At 43.9% G+C, this 19158-nt stretch overlaps 1 protein-coding gene across 3 annotated transcripts in view; it reads left to right on the forward strand.

The window, feature by feature from the left end:
- Window positions 1–1102: 1102 nt before the first annotated feature.
- The window catches only part of SH3KBP1 (SH3 domain containing kinase binding protein 1), a 231575-nt gene continuing 213519 nt past the window's right edge, over window positions 1103–19158 (forward strand). For 2 of the 3 annotated variants that reach the window (XM_056327158.1, XM_056327159.1), the window contains exon 1: window positions 1103–1635. In XM_056327158.1, coding sequence (XP_056183133.1) covers window positions 1632–1635 — 4 coding nt within the window. In that variant the 5' untranslated portion in view covers window positions 1103–1631. Of the gene's footprint in view, window positions 1636–5269; window positions 5470–19158 lie in introns of those variants that run through there. The other variant, XM_056327160.1, reaches the window with a different exon arrangement.

Genomic DNA, 19158 nt, shown 5'->3' on the forward strand with positions numbered 1-19158 from the left:
ACACCTTTAATCTTCTCTCAAAGAGTTCACCATCGCTATTTTAAAAATGTGGATTTTTGTAGCCAAGAAGCCAGATGCCCCCTGGAACGACTTCTGGTTTTTTACACATTTTTTTTTTTTAACCTCAAAAAACCTCTTTTTCAAAATTATCCGTTGTGCAGAGGGAGAAGTACAAAAACTGTATCAGTTGTGTTACTGGCTGTTTTCTGTCTTTATACCCAAATTAACTACCTGCGGTTAGAACAGGGGATTTTTTTTTTGTTTCGTGTTTTGGTTGAACCTTTCATTAGTATCGAAGGTGCTTATGCTGTAAAAGATGCTACCTGGACTTTACCTTTTACACGGGCTCACAGAGTTTTTAACCTGCTCTTCCCCTCTGCAGCCCGTGGGGGTGCTCCCCTGCCCGTGCCGTGCCGCAGCCGCCGCCTTGCTGGCCGGCCCGGTGCGGCGCCGTGCAGACCGCCGCTCCCGCTCGGTTCCGCTGCAGCCAGCGCTCCACCACCAGCTGCTCATGTGCGGCTCCGCTCCTTGCCCGAGCCCCCACAGCAGCCGCTCTGCATTTCGTCTTTTCGTCCGTATTCCTTCCTCGCCCCTGCCCCAGTCGAGCCGGCGCGGGGGTGGCAGCGGCCCCCGCGGTGCGGCCAGGCACACCGCCCCCTTCCTCACGGCCGGGGCCGGGGCGCGGCGCGACGGGAGGCACCTGCGGCACCGCCGCTGCAGCTTCGCGGCCGCCCTAAGGCCGGGCCCCGGGCCCCGGGGCAGGGCCAGGGCCGGGCCCGGGCCGCCGCAGGTAACGGGGAGGGTGGCGGGCAGCCATCCGCGCCCCCCGTCCCGCCGCCCGCTCCCAGCGCCCGTGCCCGGAGCGCCATCCCCCCTCCCCCAGCGCCGGAACTGGGCGAGCCCCTTCCCCGCCCCTGCGCGCGCCACCGGTGCCTCCCCCCGCCCGCTGACGACTCCCAGCCCCAGGGGGAGGGGGCCGCCCCCCCTGCGGACACCCCGCTGCCCCGACCCACCCCCGCCGGCCCCGCCGCTCCCTCCCCCCCCCCCCCCCCCCCCGCCCTCCGCTCCCGGCGGAGACTGGCGCAGTCTCGCGACACTTCCCGCAGCGCCGAGCCTCGCCTCGCCGCGCGCCCCGGCACGAGCAGCGGCGGCAGCGCGCGGCGGGGGGACCCGGCCGCTCGTCGCACCCGCGCCCCGCGCACGCACCGGCCGGCGGGGCGGCCGCACACCCCCGCGGCCCGGCAGCAGGGCCCTCCGGGCGCCGCCTCGGCCGCGCGTCTGCCGAGCCGCTCTGCCCGGCGGCAGCGGGGACCCGGCCGGCTGGCAGGAGCCGAAGGAGCTGGCAGGAGCTGAGCGCCTGCCCTCGCTCGCCTGGTTTTTGTAATATTTTTTGCGGTACCCAGGAATACATGTGCTGCGGGGAGCCGAGGTGCCGCTAGCAGGGCGCGGAATGCAGCCCGGCTGCAGCGGGTGCTGAGAGCGGCGGCCGCCGGAGGAGGGAGCGGCTCTGTCGGCAGCCCCTGCTTCCCGTGGCGGCGGCGGCTCGGCTGTCTCTCGCCCCCGCCGCCGCGGCCAACCTCCCCAAACTTTCAGCCTGTTCCCGCCGCCAGGCAAAGCCCAGCTCGACATAAATGGGTGAGTTCGAGCTGGCGGCGCCGGGGGGTGCCGGGGGGCGCAGGGGCTCCCGCCCGGCGGGTGGGGTGCGTGGGGCGGCGGCGGGGGGAGCCGGCCGCCACCCGCCTCCGCTCCTCCGCCTTGTGGCTTTTAACTTCCCTTCCCCTCCCCCGGCCGAGGCAATAATTGTTTTCCCGTGACAGGCGGAGAGGTCGGGTTGGAGGCGGCGGGGCGAGGGCCGGGCGCCCCTCGGGGCTGCCGATCCCGCGGGGCCGGCAGGGTTACGCGCCCTCCCGCGCACCGGCCCGGCCGGCCTCGCTGCCTCTCCGCCGGGCACGGCCACCTCCGGGCGGCCTGGGGTGTGGCGGCGCCGGGCCGGGCGGGGCGATGGCGGGGACACCCCGGCCCGCAGGTTGCGCTCCCTCGGCCGCGGGGCCGCCGGCGGGCAGAGCTGCTGCCCCGGGGACGTGCCGCCCCGCCAGGAGGGGGCGCCCGCTGCGCGGGGGGCGCGTGGCCGCCGCCGTTGCGCGGGGGGCGTTGCGGCGGGCAGCCGCTGCCCGTGAGGTGGCTCCCGCGGACTTCGGGAGGCGGCGGCGGCCCGGCCCGGGGCGGGCAGCGCCCGCTACCTGTGCGGCGAGGCCGGCGTGGGCCGCGGCGGGACGGGGGATGAATTGTCCCATTGTGCGGGGCCCGGCGGCGGCGGCGGTGCCAGGCGCGGGCTGGCCCAGTGATGCGCCCGGGGCGTCGCGGCTCCCTCTGCCCGGCGCGGTGCCGGCGGCGAAGGACGGGTTGGAGGGAACAAAAGAAACGGGCTCTTGGCAGGCGGCCCCGGGTGTACGCACCGACCGGCGGCTGAAGGCAGCGGCGATCAGCAGCTCTGAAACCCCGGCGTCGGGCTGTCCCTGTCCCCAGCCCCGCAGCTGCCCGCGCCGCGCACGGCGGCGGAGGCGCTGGAAGCGCCGTGGGGCTGCGGGGGAACCTGAGCGCAGCATCGCTAAAACGACTGAACACTACGCGTTACGTGGGCAGACATTTTACACAGTTTTACCTGTTGTGATACAGTGATGTTGGGAGTATAGTAGGAAAAAAAATCATCCCTTTGTTCTTTGAGAGGTTAGTTTGCGGGGTGCTGTCAGAGCGATGCGCAGCCGCTGCGCCTCTACGTTACGAGGTGAAGCGCTGGCTTCTCACTATTGACTTTCAGCCAGTCCTCCAGTTCGGGCTGGAGTGCGCTCACCCCTGCGCAGCTCGTCCAGCTGGATCGATCTGGGTGAACTGCTCCCGCTGACAGTAGGCCAGCATCACCGACTACCGCGTTTAGCTGGGCGCGCTGTAGAAGACTCTGTTAGGGTCGGTTTGCCCGCTAGCGAACGCAGCTCTCAACTTCTGTCTTCTGCAGCAACAGATAAGGTCGTAAACCTAGTGCTGTAATGAGATGTAGGGTGTACAGCTGCTGAACGGAGCAACATCTGCCTTCAGTAGGGCACGTCACAGGAAATAATTGTGATGTTATCTTTGTGTCCTTACCCTCTCTTAGTGTGTTTATTTCTTACTAGCTTTGTATTGCCATATGGTGAGACTTTTCCGATTTCTGCTTAAACCGTAGTCCAAATATTACCCTTTTTTTAGCTCCACGGTAAAAAAGATTGAGGAAAGTGATAAAGGACTGGTGAAGTAACTTGCATTGATAGAGCTCTAGAAAGGTTTGTTGAATATTGTAACTTAGCAGTGAAGGCCATCTTTTTTCCTTTTACCCACCCTTCCTTCCCGTGGGCTGGCCGCAATTGTTCACATCTGGCTTCTTTAAAGCTCGTTTGGATATTGACTTTCTCGAATCACTGTGATGCAGTCAGACTTTTCTGGGCAAAATGGGAGTGGAAGGAAGGTAGATATGGTTTCGTTGTTGTTCGTATCTTTAAATGGCAAGTGATTCTTGTAGTTTAAAAACAAATGGAAAAATTGTGCAAGGAAGTAAAGATACAAGTAGTTATGAAAACAAAATTTTTCTAGGCGATATCAAGTGAAAGCAGTTTTATTAAAAAACATTTTTTACATTGTTAGCACTTTTGAAAGGTATTTGAAATGCAGAAAAGAACAGGTGAATTCTTTATGTGTACTACATTGCTAAGATTCCTAATGTTTTGTTTTTAAATTACTTGTATACCTTCCATTTTAACCATTTGTATTTTCTGTATGGCACCGCATGTTGTTGTTAGTCCAACCCAGTGCATGTATACGTGTGTATGTTACACTTACGTGTATATTAAACTTTAGTGTATGTCTCCAAGCTTTTTTACGGCCTGTACCCCAAACCTTACAAGAAATACAGGTTTATTGATGTTTTATGAGCTCTTCTGTGATATTATAGGTAGAGTACCTTGAAGTGAATTAATTTACACTTGGAATGGGCTCGTCAGGAGAGTTGAGAGAGGTAGTGGTGGTAGTTCTCTAGATGTAAAAGGGAGGTAAGACAAAGACCTTAAAGGTAATTGTGAATACAGTGGGACAAGCTTAATGTTCCTTAAATGTTTGAGAAATGAAGAGGTGGTGTTCTGTGGGGACGTGTGTGTGAGTTGTTTGCTTGTTGTTGTTTTTGGGTTTGTTTTGTTTTGTTCTGGGTTTTTTTAAGGCTACTTAGAATTGTGTATGGTTAGACAGCTCCTTAGTCTCATTTGCAAGAGCTTTGCATGCCTGGGCATCAGACTGTCCTGAGGTTGGAGGTCCCGAAAACAAAGTAGGATGAAGGTATGGTAGCTACTTGGGGAAAAACTGGTCTGAAGGGTACTGCTTGGCAAATTTAGAAAATGCAAGAGTACAAGTCTGATTCTAGAGAGTGGTGTTTTTAACTGCCATCATCACAAAACAACTGATGTTGTGTAACTCCTTGTGTCAGTCAAGACACGCCTTCCCACTTCTGCAGTAGATGAAGGAAGACTTTTTTCTTTGCAATCTTTGCTCATCTTCAGAGCACAGACAGTTTAGAGCATGAAATGTGGTATGGGTCCTATATAATGACTGCTGTGAAGCTAAGCAGCTGAAGCCTTCATCATAGTGCTTGTAAATACCAGCACTCAACATCAATATTTTTTCATCTCAAGGCGTTCTTGAAGCTTTTCTGTTGGGAAAAAAGATACATTGCTTTTGTTCATGTGAAATCCCATTGATACCTCTGCTGTCACCATAGGTAGGACTTTGGATCCAGAGGCAGTCTTGCGCCCTTTGAACCGGTTAGATTACTAATACTGACAGACAACCATGGTCTGCGTGGTTTCCCATTAGTGGTTGAGAAAGATGCTTTGCTGTGAAATACTGCAGCTAGTTTGTACACACCAAAGGAGCGTTACACCAAGAAGTAATGTAATCAGAAGACTTGAATCTGTGTAAGAGTCTGATTGTCCTGTATCACTTGCAATCCCTTTTCCTCTTTTCCTCCTTTCTTAATCCTTTTTTCCCCTTTCCAAATTTTCCTTTATCCCCTGCCCTCAACTTCTGCCCTGCTTCCCTCGTAAACCCCTGCCTTTAAATCTCCCCCCCCCCCCCCCCCCCCCCCGCTTCTCTTTACACGTTTCAGACGTGCCACTTCCTCGTTCTCTCTCCCTCTTATCGAAGCATCAACAGAGGGAGCACTCGGAGCAGTTTCCTGCGTGTGGGGCCACGCTGGCCTCCGGCGGGCAGAGCTGGCTTGCATCAGAACTTCTGCCCGGCCCCGCAGTGTCACTTCGGAGGGTGCTCGCTGCAACGAGAGCCCTGGGGAGTTTAGCTGTTAAATTCTTCGCGACTCTACGGTCCCGTGTCAAATGAAGCATCTTTGAGGCCTGAGCGCAGCAGAAGTTGTATATATTACAAAGGAAGGCGGTGGGTGTGTTTGTGGTTCTTGACTACTCTGGCAGATTTTAAGTTCCCTCTCCAAAATGGTAGAGGTTTTGGAGCCTTTCAGCAAAATACCTGTAAGATGGTTTTAAATAGGAGTAGCATGTGTCATTCTTGTCGTCTGTGAACACAGCTCAACAGTTGCAGCTGAAAAAGGAAAAAATACAGGAAAAATGATTGGGGTGATTTTCTTCACTTTGATTTTATTAAGTAAGGTTTTAAGCAGCTATAAAGTGGCTTTATATAGGAAACATGTAAAAATCTTCCCCAACCTGCAAAAAGTCTTTACGGTCCTCCTCGTATAGAGTGTTACTCATTTTAATTCTTTTGTTGTTGTTAGGATGGTGAGACAGTTGCACTGGAGCTGTTCAGGATCAGATTTCCAGTGGTTTGGTGACAATATTTGTACAGCCTGTGTATGTCTTCAGGGTCAGAGTTCAAGTGGAGTTTTCATAAGCTGTGATAAAATATTTTCAGTAACCTGTATAAAATTTCATACAAAAAGAGCTGGCGCAGAGATTTTTTCCTAGACAAGAAGAGATAATGCCGTTTCTCGCCTAAAAGGTTGTCAGAGGTGCCTTCTAAATGGATCAAGATAGCAGCCTGAAATCAAGAAATAAAAAAAAATATGAATATGTGTGTATATGTAAAAGGCTATGGAAATAATTTCTGATTTTGCAGTCTTTTGTGTGTGTTGGTATCTCTTCTGCTTGCCCCTTTCAAGTAGCTGCTCTTTTCTCATTTTCTCCATTATAGTTGTTTTTTTATGTTAACTGTTGCTTTTAGATCAGAAAGCGTGATAAAGAAGAGAATATGTGAAATAGATGGTTCCTTAAAACAGCAGAATTCTGCTCCGTTTTGTGCTAATTGAAGATTCTTACGTAGAAAATTATGGTATAGCTGCTAGAAAAGGTATTTTTTTTCTGCCTATGTTTAAGGAAGCATATTTGATAATTAAAATTACTTTCTTGAGGAGCTGTTGGATTTTGATAGTAAAGCTGAATGCATACATATTTCTGTTTAAACTGCTACTAATGTGATATATACAGTTTATATGTAATGTTATTCAGATTGCTTCTTTTATAATTGCTATTCACTGGATGTTGGAGGAGGGTTTTTTTGAGTCATTCTACCAGCAGCTTATCAGAATTCATATAGCAGAACAGCATTGACCTTGTAGATAATGCATTGACTCCTTTCCCGATTGAAGGGGAAGGGACATGTGTTAGGAGGAGAAAAAGGAGAGCCTGGTAACGTGAAATGAGCAGCTGAAATTTCAGGTCTGAAATGTTAGAGGTCACTGAAGTGCTGAAAGCAGGTTAGCCCTGATGGGATCAAAGGAGAGAAAATAGCCACAGGGGTGGTATCTGTTGTTTTGCTCTGATACGGCTGTTGTAGAGCAAGCTCATAGAAAAGGATGATGGATTTTGTATGGTTCCTATCTGTGTTTGTTGTTGTTTTTTTTTAAATGACAGAATACAAAATCCTGGACCAGGGAGTGGATGTTTTCCCTGGATGCAAAAGCAGGAAGTAGCCATAGGGCGTATTTATGTTCTGTACACTGAGAAATGATGAAAGAATATATTAGGGGGAGGGGAATGAGAGAAGAGGTATTAAGATTCAGTAATTCAGCTAATGTAAAAGTAATTGCTGACAGTCTGCTTCACACAGGGAGGAAACACAATAAAAGCTTTAAGTCTCTAAGTGTGAGAAAATATGCAATACTGCAGTTCAGTAGTCATGGATTCTATTAGCAAATGGAGTTCACACCCCCAACCCCCACCTCCCACCCCCTTTTTATTATTGATAATAGAGAATCATCAGTAGAAACCAAATCTTGAGAATGCAGTGGTAATGTCCACTTGAAAGCTGTGTGATGAGATGACTGTTGTGGTCTCAGCTATGCTTTGTTCCTAATGCAGCTTTGCCTTGGACAAAGTAACATCCTGGATGATGGGCTGTGGAGGGGGGAGGGACGACACTGTTCTCATTCTTACAGCAGTTTGTATTCCAATGGGGATGTCACCAAGAATCTGTGCTTCTGTTTTAGGATGAAGAGTTGTCTAGAGTTGTGGATCAGAAATTACGTCTGTGCTGAAACAATTCTCTTTAGCAACAAGGGTAAAGCAGTATAGGAAGCTGAGCAGTTATATGAGGAAAATGTATCCCTAACTTCTAGTTAATCTGTAGTGTCAGTATAAAGTGGTGCCTTTTAACTCTGACTTTGAATTTCATTAGAAGTACTGTACAGAAGGAAAAAGTTCCTCTTTATCTCCTTCTCACTCTTTCATACTGTGCAGCTAATTCACTCTTACGATTGAAACCAGCTCACACCAAAACCAGTGTAAGTCTCTTCATTTATTTGAAGACCAGAGTTAGCACTAGTGTGCAGGTCCCTAGGTAACTAATGCTTTTTCAAAAATGTCAATGGAGATTTGTTGTGTGTGTTGCAAGTCAAGGCCCAACTTGATCCCATGGCAGGGGGGTTGGACTACATGACCTTTAAAGGTCCCTTCCAACCCAAACCAATCAAATAGATCTATCAATATTTAATTAGCTTTCAGTGGTCACACTGCTCATATTTAAAAATTAAGTGTTTTGGGTCCCAAAAGTAATTTGTAGTAAGTGAGTTCATGTGACCTGCCTTAAAAAAACCCCAACCAAACCCAATAAACCCTCTGCAGCAAAATAGAATCCCCCTGACATGTTCTGTCCTCTGCTTGCGGTTTCCAGGAACCTGTTTGTTGATTTACAAAGCAACACATTGTTGTTGCTTTTTACTGATAATGAGGTCTCAAAACAAACACACACAAAAATCATTTCTGGGTGTTTTCCTGCTTGTTTTGGTTTTGTTTTGTGGGAGGAAGTTCTTGGAGGTCAATGCAACTGGTGGTGCTATTCTGTGCTGTATTGGCTACCAGTGTCAACATGACTCTCTTTATACATAGCACTGTCTTTCCACATAGCTAGATTTATAAAGGTTTTAGTAGAAAGTAGCAGAAATATTAGAGTATAAATGTACATGTACAGAACTTTTCATTTTTTGAGCCAAATGTAACATCATTCTTGGAGAACTCTCACCTCAGGTTTAGATCAAGTATGTCCTCTCTGTGGTTGCTGATTCATCTTTACCACTGGCTAGAAACATTTTTAATACTCTGGTAACTTGGCAGAGGGGATTTTTTTTTTTTTTTTCTGTGACAGGCTTATGCAGCATTGCAAGTTTGCTATCCTTGTGGCGCATATAAAAGTGGCAAGCGGCAAGACCTTGGCCTAATTTTTCAGTGTTTTTCTCATTCCTGCTCTTCTTTCTGTGACGTCTCACCAAGCTCTTACTGAGCTGTTAATGCTTTTCTATTTCCCACTGTAAAAAAGCACACCAGGAATTTCAAAGTGTGTCCAGAAAAAGACGCCTTTGTCTTGGGGTTTCATTATGACAGAACTTTTTTCTGTCAAATTCGGAACATTTATAAAGTCTTTTAGCTTTGGCCTTGTGTTTCCAAATGTAAGGATTAATGACTTGCTTTGGAAGAGTGGTGATGCTTAACGCTATGCCAGCTGAAACCAGGACATTTATAAACAATATATGACTGGTGGATGAAGATTACCTAGCTATTTTTTATTTTTCTTTACGTTTCTGATGAATGTGTCCTTATTGTTATCAACAGCTTTATGAAAAAATATCGTATCAAGACCTTTCACTCCAGGTGAGACCATCTTAATTTCCTGTGATATAGTCTGGGTACTGTATTTCAGCAAGATACAGAGCTACAGTGTTTGCTGAATACAAATATCCAACTTTTCTGCTTAAATTATCAGGTTTAAAAAAAACCCCACATAAACCATCCAGAGCCCCTCAAGCAACTCCTATGAAAAAAAGCCCAAACCCTGGAAGAACCTAGCTTTGTTCCCATCAGCTTTTAAATGACTGGGCAAAGGGAAGGCAAGGAGAAGTGGGTGCAGAGAGGAAAGCCTTCTGGTCAAGGTTAAGCTTGAGAGGCCTTGCCTTGAGTGCATGATCAAGCAGTTTATGACAATGGATATTTCTGAACTCCCGAGAATGGGCACAAGTACTTACAGGCAGGGTATGGCTCTACTAACTGGGAAAATAAAATTGCACTATGTGAATGCTGACCTGGTGGCAAGAAATGCATACTTCATTTGCTGATATAATGGAAATTTAAATTCCAGTTCTAGGTAAGTATAAAAGATATCTGCAAATTTGGGAGCCATCATGATATTAAGGATTTTTTCCTTAATGGCATGTGCCACACTTTATTCTTCAATTTTAGTTTTTGTTCAAGGAAGCATGAGGTTGGCAACAGTTGATGAGAGCACTGGCTTGGTAGCTTACAAACTTTGCTTGGTTTATACCTGTATTTTTAGATTGCTTGTGGGAAAGAAAAGGTTAATCACTATGCAATCTTGAAATCTGGAGCTGGTCCAGACTTAAATATTTTGATATTGAGGTCAAATGGTTTAAACTGGCTCTAACTAGTAGATTTGAATGTTTTTGATACTTACATGCTTTTGTTGTGTTTTTGTTTAATGAAACAGGTAACATTTAAGTTTGCTCTCATTGTAAGATTCTAAGCCATTTGCTGTATTGAGCTGATCATTTGACTAGTTCAGTCATTAATCTGTCTGATACTAGATTATCTTTTCATCTTGATTTCATTGTTAATTGCTGTATTCTTAATAATGGGAATGTGTTCTTTGTAGCTATTTTTTGTTAGTAACTTTAACAACATAGTTAATTTTTCAGGTGACACAGAACCAAAACTTACTGTGGATTTTGTTTGCTTTCAGCTAGACTATATATTTGACCAGCTTCTCAGTTGCTTCTTTCTTTTTGTAGCAGTCTGAGTCATAGTGACATTGTTGGTCATAGTGAGCCAAGTTTAGTTAACCTGTATAAAACTGTTCCAGCTTTATAGAGGTAGCATGTATCTAACAGAGAGCTTTCTGAGTATAGTTAAAACGGTTTACTTAAGTGCTGTTAAGATGGAAGGTCTTAATACAGCAGAAAAAGTACCTTGTGTGACTTTTTCCTTGATTGAGTGCTGCTGAAGGCTTGAGCTGGGCGTCCTGTGTGATGCAAAGAAGTGTACCTTTGAACAGCCAACTAATTCGTACAAGAACATAATCTTCCTGTTGCAAGAAACAGCCTTTCAACTGGGAGAGAAATCTTACTGCTACTGTTGCTGTCGTCTTTTGTTACAATTGTTTTTAATGTTCATCTCCCTGGACATTCCTCCTCCGTCCAATAGTCTCTTCTAAAATGGGAAAGATCTTTTATGTTCTTTGAAACTTTAAAGTCCCTGGTATCTGCTGATCATTGCATTCATCAAATACCTTCATTTAGCTGTGTTTAAACTAGCTGAAATACACTTGTCAGTTTTACTTGGACCACTGAGGTCAGCTTGCATGGTCTTTGTTCTGTCACCTCATACAGCCTTTCAGAATTGCTTGCTTTGATTTGCATTAAGCACGCTACTTATTCTAAAGACTACATTTTTTTGTGTGTGAAGCACCTATAAATAGGGCTTTTGATTAGCTGACATCTCAGTTATCTGGCTGTGGTTCATGGAAGATTGAGATAAGATGCTGTCTAATTCATGATGAACTACAGTCTGACAATTCAAAATTGTGCTGGTTCTGAAGTCATGAGACATCTATTAATATGTATTCCTCCACAATATATTTGATAGTTAGCTCACAGTTGTGCAGAAAACAAGTCTTTGTTCCCGTGTGTTTCTCATTCCTTCACCTCATTCTGTCAGAAAGCAGTTGCTTCTCTTCCTATCACTTCTAGAAGTGCTTGTATGCCTCTTTCCCCTTGTAGGTTGTGTTTTGTTGTTGTTGGTTTTATTTATTAATAGGTCTAGCTCACTTTCTCAGGAAAAGATGCTCTTCACCTGTTTTTTGTTTTGTTTTGTTTTGTTTTTGTCCAGATACCTGATGCTCTGTCATCTCTTCTTTTCATACACGCTTCCTTCAAATTCATCTTCTCTTTCATCTGTGTTTCAAGTGCACTATTTCTCTTTTTAGGAAACTTTCCTATATACTTCACTTACAATCTCAAAACTCCCTATATTAAGATGTAAAGATATACAGAATTCTGAAGACAATGTGGTGTAGAATACAGCGAAATTGTGGGTGGTCCTCCACAAATTTTGCTTCAGAATTATGGAAACAAACCTTCAGCTGGTTTCCCATGAATACCATGTTGGGAAGGAGAAGGATGGCTGGCTTCTAGAGACTATTGGTTTAGTTTACTGAGTGTTTTCAGAATCTGAATTGGTACACTGGAAGCTAAATGCTGAGGTGTGTGTTGTTGCACATTGTGTTTTGCCAGCCACCTTTTCGGTACTTCTTGATGGAAGAATGGAGCTTTTGGTGTGTGGAGAAAAACAGGTTGTGGGAGTTGGCAAAGCCAAATGCTGACATTACGATTTTTTTAAATATGGAGAACTTAAATGCAGGATGTTGCTATTTTAAGTAGAATTTCAGTTCCTGTCTGTTCAAGTCTGTCAGTGTCTCTCTCAAGAAGCAAAACCAAGGAGCTGATGCAAATGCAGCCTTACAAGGCAGAGATACTAAATGCAAGAAATGCTCTTTGTCTCTCTAGACCCTCTGAAATACAGGGTTAGTTTCAGCTTCTAATTTCTGTAGCTCTGAGAGCTTGCATCATTGGAAACCAGGGAAGGTCATTAGAAGATTTTTCAAATGGATGGAGCCCAGGAACCTTTTTCTTAGATGAGGAAGAAGTAGAGCTTTCTGTTTAGCCTTGGAAGAAGTGGTCAAGGGAGATAAGATTCAATGATAGCATTATCTGGCCTGTCTAGTTCTCTTGTTTGTATGGTTTTAACCTGTATGCTGCATCCTGTCACAGAAAAATACTGTGACAACTTCTGAGGAGGTTTTACTTGTCTTGAGTAGAATCTGTCTTACTGTCTCTTCCATGTCCATGTGTTCTGTTCCAGACAGTACCAGTGTGGGTAGCGGAGTGGATGGGAGACGAATATGGTCAGAAGAACAACTACTTACAAAACAATAGGGTTCATTGACTCTTGTTTTTTTCACTTGGGTTCCACAGAGCTCCATCCTGCTGTTTCCTCCCCTTTCTGTCCGCATCCTCAGTGCAGCAATGGGTTCCTCTGTCTAAATGCTGACTTTTGTTTGTGCTTTTGCTCCATACGCAGCTCTGCTGAGCATTCACATTCAACCAGCGCACAGTGGCTCAAATTCCCGATTGGAGCAATGCTGTCACCAGGGCACAAGCTGTTCTTGCTCACAGTGGAAGTTGGTAACAAGCTTTCAGATGTACTTGTTTGGTTTGCATCAGTTTTTGCCTTCAGGATTGTTCTTCAAAGGAGGAGTTCTGTGACATCTCTTAGAAGTGAGAGTGAGTGATTCTTCAGGTGGAGGAGACCTCCCGAGTTCTTTAACCTGCTGCCAGAGCCATGTCTTCTACTTGCAGCATAACTCTGCTTTCTGAAAGGCTTTGCCTTGTTCAAAACCCAGAAAATTTCTCTAAGAGAAAATGAAAATAAAAAATGTTAATGGAAGTGCCTTCTTGCCCAGGCCTAATTGACACATGGGATTTTGAAAAGCACCGTGAAAGCAAAACAGAGAAGCTAATGGCTGTGGTGTAGAAACATTTTTGTTTGTAAGAGCAAAAAAAAAAAGAGTATGTTAGTTTGTGAATTCCATTCATGGTGACATCCAGAAGTTGTTACCTGCAGAAACTGATTTTAGCTGAGAAAACAGAGGCAGTAAAGATACCATCGAAAACTTATTTCTCCAGAACTGCATCCTGAATTCTAAAACTGAAATTTGAAAAATTTTTAATGCACAGAGTCAACACATGTTATCTGATATGATCGTTAAGTTTATTCGCCCAAGGGTTGTCTGAAATCTGTGAATCCTTATATGCAGTAATTTCTGTTTCTAAAACAGCATCATTTTTTTTCTCAGCATTATTGCTTTTACCACAGTTTGAAGGAGAATAAAAGAACCTGATGTAAAAAGACAAGTTGCTAAGGATTATGAGCAGCAGTCTTATGAGCCTTCATTATTAATCAAGGAAAAAAATATGATACTGGTGGGTGGTAAAGGTGTTATTTTAATCAAATGTGTTCTTCCTCCGAACACTCCTACCCTACCTTCCATTGTTGCTCACACAATTGAGCAAGTTAGGGTTGTGTTTAACACCTTAGGTGGTTTTGGGCTGTTTTTCGGTATGATCTAAAGGTTAGTGGAGATGGTTTAATGCTGGCATATAAATCTTGAAATGGACAATAGTGGTGAAATGTAAATTACCTATGGTCTGAGCTCTTGTACTACGAGCTGTAAGCCCCAGCACACACACAGAGCTTTTATAGCTCCTGTAATGCCTGGCAATCTGTTGTATGTAGAAGCATTATAGTAAGTGTCCTTCCATTTGGCTTATAAATTATGGAACTGCTGAGGAGTTCCATGCTGGGCCTGACCTTCCTCTGAATGCGAAGTTTTTGAGATTGAAATGCTTGGGTTTATGTAAAAGAGGGTTAGAAGAAAAAGAGAAAAAACCTCATTATTTCTCTTCTAAGTCAAATCCTGGTCCTCACTGTTGTACAACACATCTCGGTGAGGTTTTATAATGTATCAGTTAAATCATGGCACTGGTTTGTTGTTTTAAAGTTTGACAGGTCAAATCAGAAGAGCTGCTGCTGGGGTAAATATTTTGCCACTGCTATCTTAAAAATACTAGAATTCCAAGAAACTGAGGGAAAATGACATAGCTTTGAAATTATTATGAGACACCATGTTTGTTTGCTGCTTGCATTACACAGCAAAGGGCTGTAACACAGTCCAAGGATTTTGACTGTATCAAGCTATTGCTGGCAGCAATCTCTTCTTGCAGAAATTGCCACTTTCAGCAGCAGGAATCCTACAACAAGATGTATCTGTGCACCACTTTTCAGCCTAGTTACTTAATGTAAACTCATTTTTATCAGTACTTCAAGCAAATGTGGCTAAGATGCAGAGGAGTATGTGGTGTTCTCCTCATCCTCCTCCTGTGCAAAAGGGTTGCTGCTTTTGGCAAAGACGGGTGATGATAGTAACAGCTTAGGCATCTATAGTGAAATCCTCCGAGCCCATCTGAGATCATATTTATAATTACACTCATGCTTCTAGTCTGTTTTTTAATGAGAGTAGGTGAATGTTACTGTTCTAGAAGCTCTGAAGTTTAACAATTAAACACTATGCCCTACACAGTACAAAGATTGTGAACACGTTGTTGATACATCCTCTTCTCATGTTCCTGGGAGTTAAATAATGCGACATCGTATCACTGAAAAGGTAATTGTTCCCTGGCTTTCCAGATTTTTTACTTTATTTGACCTTTCACCTCAGTGTATATACATGAGCATCTATAGATATTACCAAGGCAACTTTAGCACTAGAATGACATGACAATTATACTGCACTAGTACTTCTGAGCAATCTTAAACAGCAGTTATTTTCATGGCATCAGCTTTTCTATCCTGCTTCCTTTTTATGTTGATATATTAATTCGGTAGCAGTTCTCATGAATTTAGCCAAATGGTAATTATATATAGTTCTAGCTATATTTAGCTGTAAGTAACCTTTCTCCTTTTTGTTCTGAAGATGTAACTAATATCCTTCCTTGCTTCTTAGTTGTCTGAGAATGTAATTGAGAAACTGCAAGAGTAGCATTACCAACAAGTTTTTATGAATATATAGTTTGTCAAACGGCAATTAATTGTCTTTACTTGGCTTAAGTTACAGGCTGTTTCTCCTTTCCTGTTTATCCCAGCAATGGTTATAATCCTTTACACTTCTCAGAATTTTGAATTATTTTTATAGATATTGGAGGAGGCAGAAACTCACGTTAAGATGACAGCGTTAAATTTTCCCCTCTGAATCTAATGTCTTCCATTTCTTCTGGATGTCTTCTTGTGTGCATGAGTATCTGAGGGGGAGAACAACGTTAAAACAAGTGAACCAACTCTCAAGACAGTTTTGCCTCTAAGAGGCACTGCATTATATCAGTTACACGTTAAAGCAGTGCACATTGTCTACGAACTTGATGACAATGTGAATCAGAAGTAAGTTTGTGAATGTTGTGTACTGCAAGCATCTGCTGTAGTTGGGAGGTACTCTCGTTGATAGAACCGGTGAATTATGGTAACGTGAATCTTTTTCAGTAGCAAGTCTGATTCTAGCAGTTTGTTGTCTGAGGCAGAAGGATCACTTTGCCCCGCAGGAAAAGATGAATTAATATGTGGAATACAAGTGCTTTCCAGACTGCCAGCCACATGAATACCAAAGATTATCTGTGCAATCTCGCTCTTTCAGAAGGGTTAAGGAGATTTGGCCCAATAAAATCTAACATGGATTGTTGGATTGAAAGCGGTATATAAGGGAGCCTTTGGGAATATGGATGTAACTGCTGCTGCCGTTCAGAACTATCACAACAATCTTTTCTTTCTGTGCTTACTCATTGATGCATGCGCATGAACATCTCTGATGATCAGATGTGCTTTGGCATATTGTTTAAAAATTTGTTGATAGTCAGAGATATGAGTGTGACATAATAAATTCAGTGAGAGGTAACTACTGCGGCAGGCCTAAGAAAAGCTTAACAAATTCGTAACATTTGTTAGAAGTACCTGCCTGAAGTTGTTTACCACACAATTGCTATGAGATGCCTGTTTGATATGGAAATGCCCCACATATATATAGAAATCCAAATGTGCTGAATTACTCTTACTCTTTTCCTAACTCTAAATTCAAGATTCTTGCAATGAATTGTGGTCATACCAAATGCCTTAGCTGGAATATAAAGTATTTCTTGTCCTACTGGGTAAATTCCACTAGAATAACTTGGTGCTTGTGTTTTTAAAAGCTGGAAACAAGCATACCTCTTGGAAAAACAGAAAACTAGCTCTTTTCCTGGAGGACAGCTGGGGCATTATGTCAGCTGGAGTGGCTTCAGCTCTGCTGCTGCCCAGAGAAGAGTCACATCAGGACAGCCCTAGGCCAAATGTTCACTCTCTCTTCCAAATTAGATTTTGGTTGGGGTCCTCTGCACAGCTCCTCTGTTTCTGTGCCTGCGTGTGTGCGTGCATGTGAATTGCACGCAATGGGTCTTCCTATCAAATGCTTCCTGTCTGTCCAAAGTGCTTTGTGGCTGCCTGCCGTGTTCCTGATGAGTGTGCAGACTGGGTGAAGAGCATTTGTGGCCTGTGGGAGGGGACTAGGACTATAACATAAAAAGGTCTATGTGCAGTATGACTTAGGTGGCCCCTTCTGTGACTGCTGTGCTCTTCAATGGGGGTGATTCAGTGAACACACTATTGTAGGACTATGACCTTTAGTTCCCCCCCCCCCCATTGTTTTCAAAGAGGAAATAGGAAAACATAATGTAAACTGAAGGCTATTGTCTTAGCAGAAGAGTTACTGTTTCTTACGTAGCATGGGTTTAACATCTTGAAGATTGAGCAGTACAGTTTTTCCTTCTGATACTGGTTTTTCCTCCCCCCTGAGCGTTTCTTTTTCATGATACTGAATCTTTGCAAATACTTTTAGCAGAGTATTATTCCTGATAGTAAGTGTTGCAAAAGAAAAATGGTAAGAAATGAACAAAACTCGGAATTAATTTTTCAAGGAAATTGCTTGCAATCAAGCAGATACAAAATGTTGAAGTTAATTTTTTATTTTTATTTTTTTTTTGCTACAGACATGCTATAAAGCTAAGAGCTCAAGCTCTCTTAAAAATCCCAGTTGCAATCTATATTTAAACTGTAAAGTTAGTGGTAGATTGTGATGGTGATGATACTGGATTTGTGTGCATTTCAGAGGTAGCACAGGGCAATGGGCATTTCCATTTTGGTAGAGTGATGCCTGAAAGGGCTATTCTGTGGCTCCTTTATCTAATGATAAAGTGTAATGACATTGGGAGAGTTGACTTTTTACAAACTACAAATGATTTTGTTCTCTGAAGAGCCCGGTCAGACCTTAATGTGAATCTATCTTCCTCTTCTTCCCTCAAACGTATTTCTACCACAGCATCCGACATGCGATTGGCCTGCCAGCTACACAGTGTTTCTAGAGTCCGGAGAACAAATGGCCTTGTAGGTCCTATTTGGTCTTCAGGCCTTCTGGTCCTCCAGGTCTGGGTTAGGAAACCAGCACTACTGAATGTAATGTAGTTTGGGTCTTGTTTCTGTTTTTCACTTGCGTTCAGAAAGTAAGTCATGCTTTGTCATTTGGTCTAATAAAAGTTTTTCCCTTCTAGTGGCTCCTAATGTTTTGCTAAGAGTTTTATTGCAACCTGTTGTATAGCAAAAATTTTTTTAAATGTATGCCCATAAGCACTAAGAGTGTGCTATGTTCACCAGTTTGTACCTAGGTCTCTCAAAAAGAACAGCACATTTGAATTAAGACCTGGTCTAACAAGTTTTGAGGCAGATGGAATTTGATGGCCAGATTGTTAACCCATTATAAAATGTTATCTTTATGCAAAAGAGAAAAGCTCTGTTGCACTCTCTTCTGAGGAAATGTAATTTGAAGTTAAGTTTAAAGCTTTAGTGTAGAATATTTGAAGGTAGTTTGTCTAGTTTCAGTTCTGGTTTTTTTGGGTAAACCAGTGCAAGTGTGTTTATCATTCACATCAAGCTCAGTGACTAACAAAAGTGAAACATAAACCTTACAGTAGAGAAGCTCTTAACTCTTTGACTGCCATGTCTAACTATATATACCCTAGATTTAATGTCTGCATTTGGGCGTGAAACCATACTGCTGCAGAAGGTGGTGTTGCCATATGGATGCTGTTACTGGGGTGGAATGGTGCCAAAGCTGTTAATAACATTTCCGTTGTGCCTACACACTTCAGATGTCACCAGAAGCTGATTTAATAACATAGTATTTGTTGCACAGTAGTGGATCTCTGTTTCTTTTCTTGATTCATTTCTTGCTTGGAAAGACACTGTACTGTAATAGAAAATAGCATAAACTGAGACACTTTGGTCTTCAAAAATTGGTGGCATTAGAAAAGAAATGCTTATTCTGACTAGGTCAGTTTTAAGATAATAGATTTCACTTATAATTTAAAATATGCCATGGAAAAAACTAATTAATAAGAAAAATGTCATTATTAATGAAATAATTTCATGTGTATATGTAAGACTATGGGGAAGGAAAGGTTGGAATAGTTAAAAGTTTTAATCAGCGGTGTTTTTCCAGATAGGCTTATTTTAAATATAGCTGAGAGGTTACGTTTCAATTCCTGGTTCATAGCATTAACATTTCAAATTTTGTATTTTAAACCCAAACCATAAAGCATGAAATTAAAAAAATCTTTGCCCCTGGACATTGTAGTAATGAGTTGTACTGTGCCGGTTTCCAGCAGGTTTGGTAATAACTAGCTTTGATTGTGTTTCATGAGTTTTTATGTTACAATTTGGATTGATGGTAATATAAGGCTAGGAATAGCTGACTGTGTTGGCATGAGAATGACCATTCCCCTTTTAGATCATAATAACCTGAATAGCTTTTGATACTGGATTTAATTCCTAATGTGAAAAATGCCTTCTTTCAACAGAAAGAGTCTAATAGCTAGAGTTTGCGAGCTGGGGCAGGTTTGACTTTCAGGCATCACAG

Source organism: Falco biarmicus, chromosome 2 (assembly GCF_023638135.1).
Source record: "Falco biarmicus isolate bFalBia1 chromosome 2, bFalBia1.pri, whole genome shotgun sequence".
Lineage (NCBI taxonomy): Eukaryota > Metazoa > Chordata > Aves > Falconiformes > Falconidae > Falco > Falco biarmicus.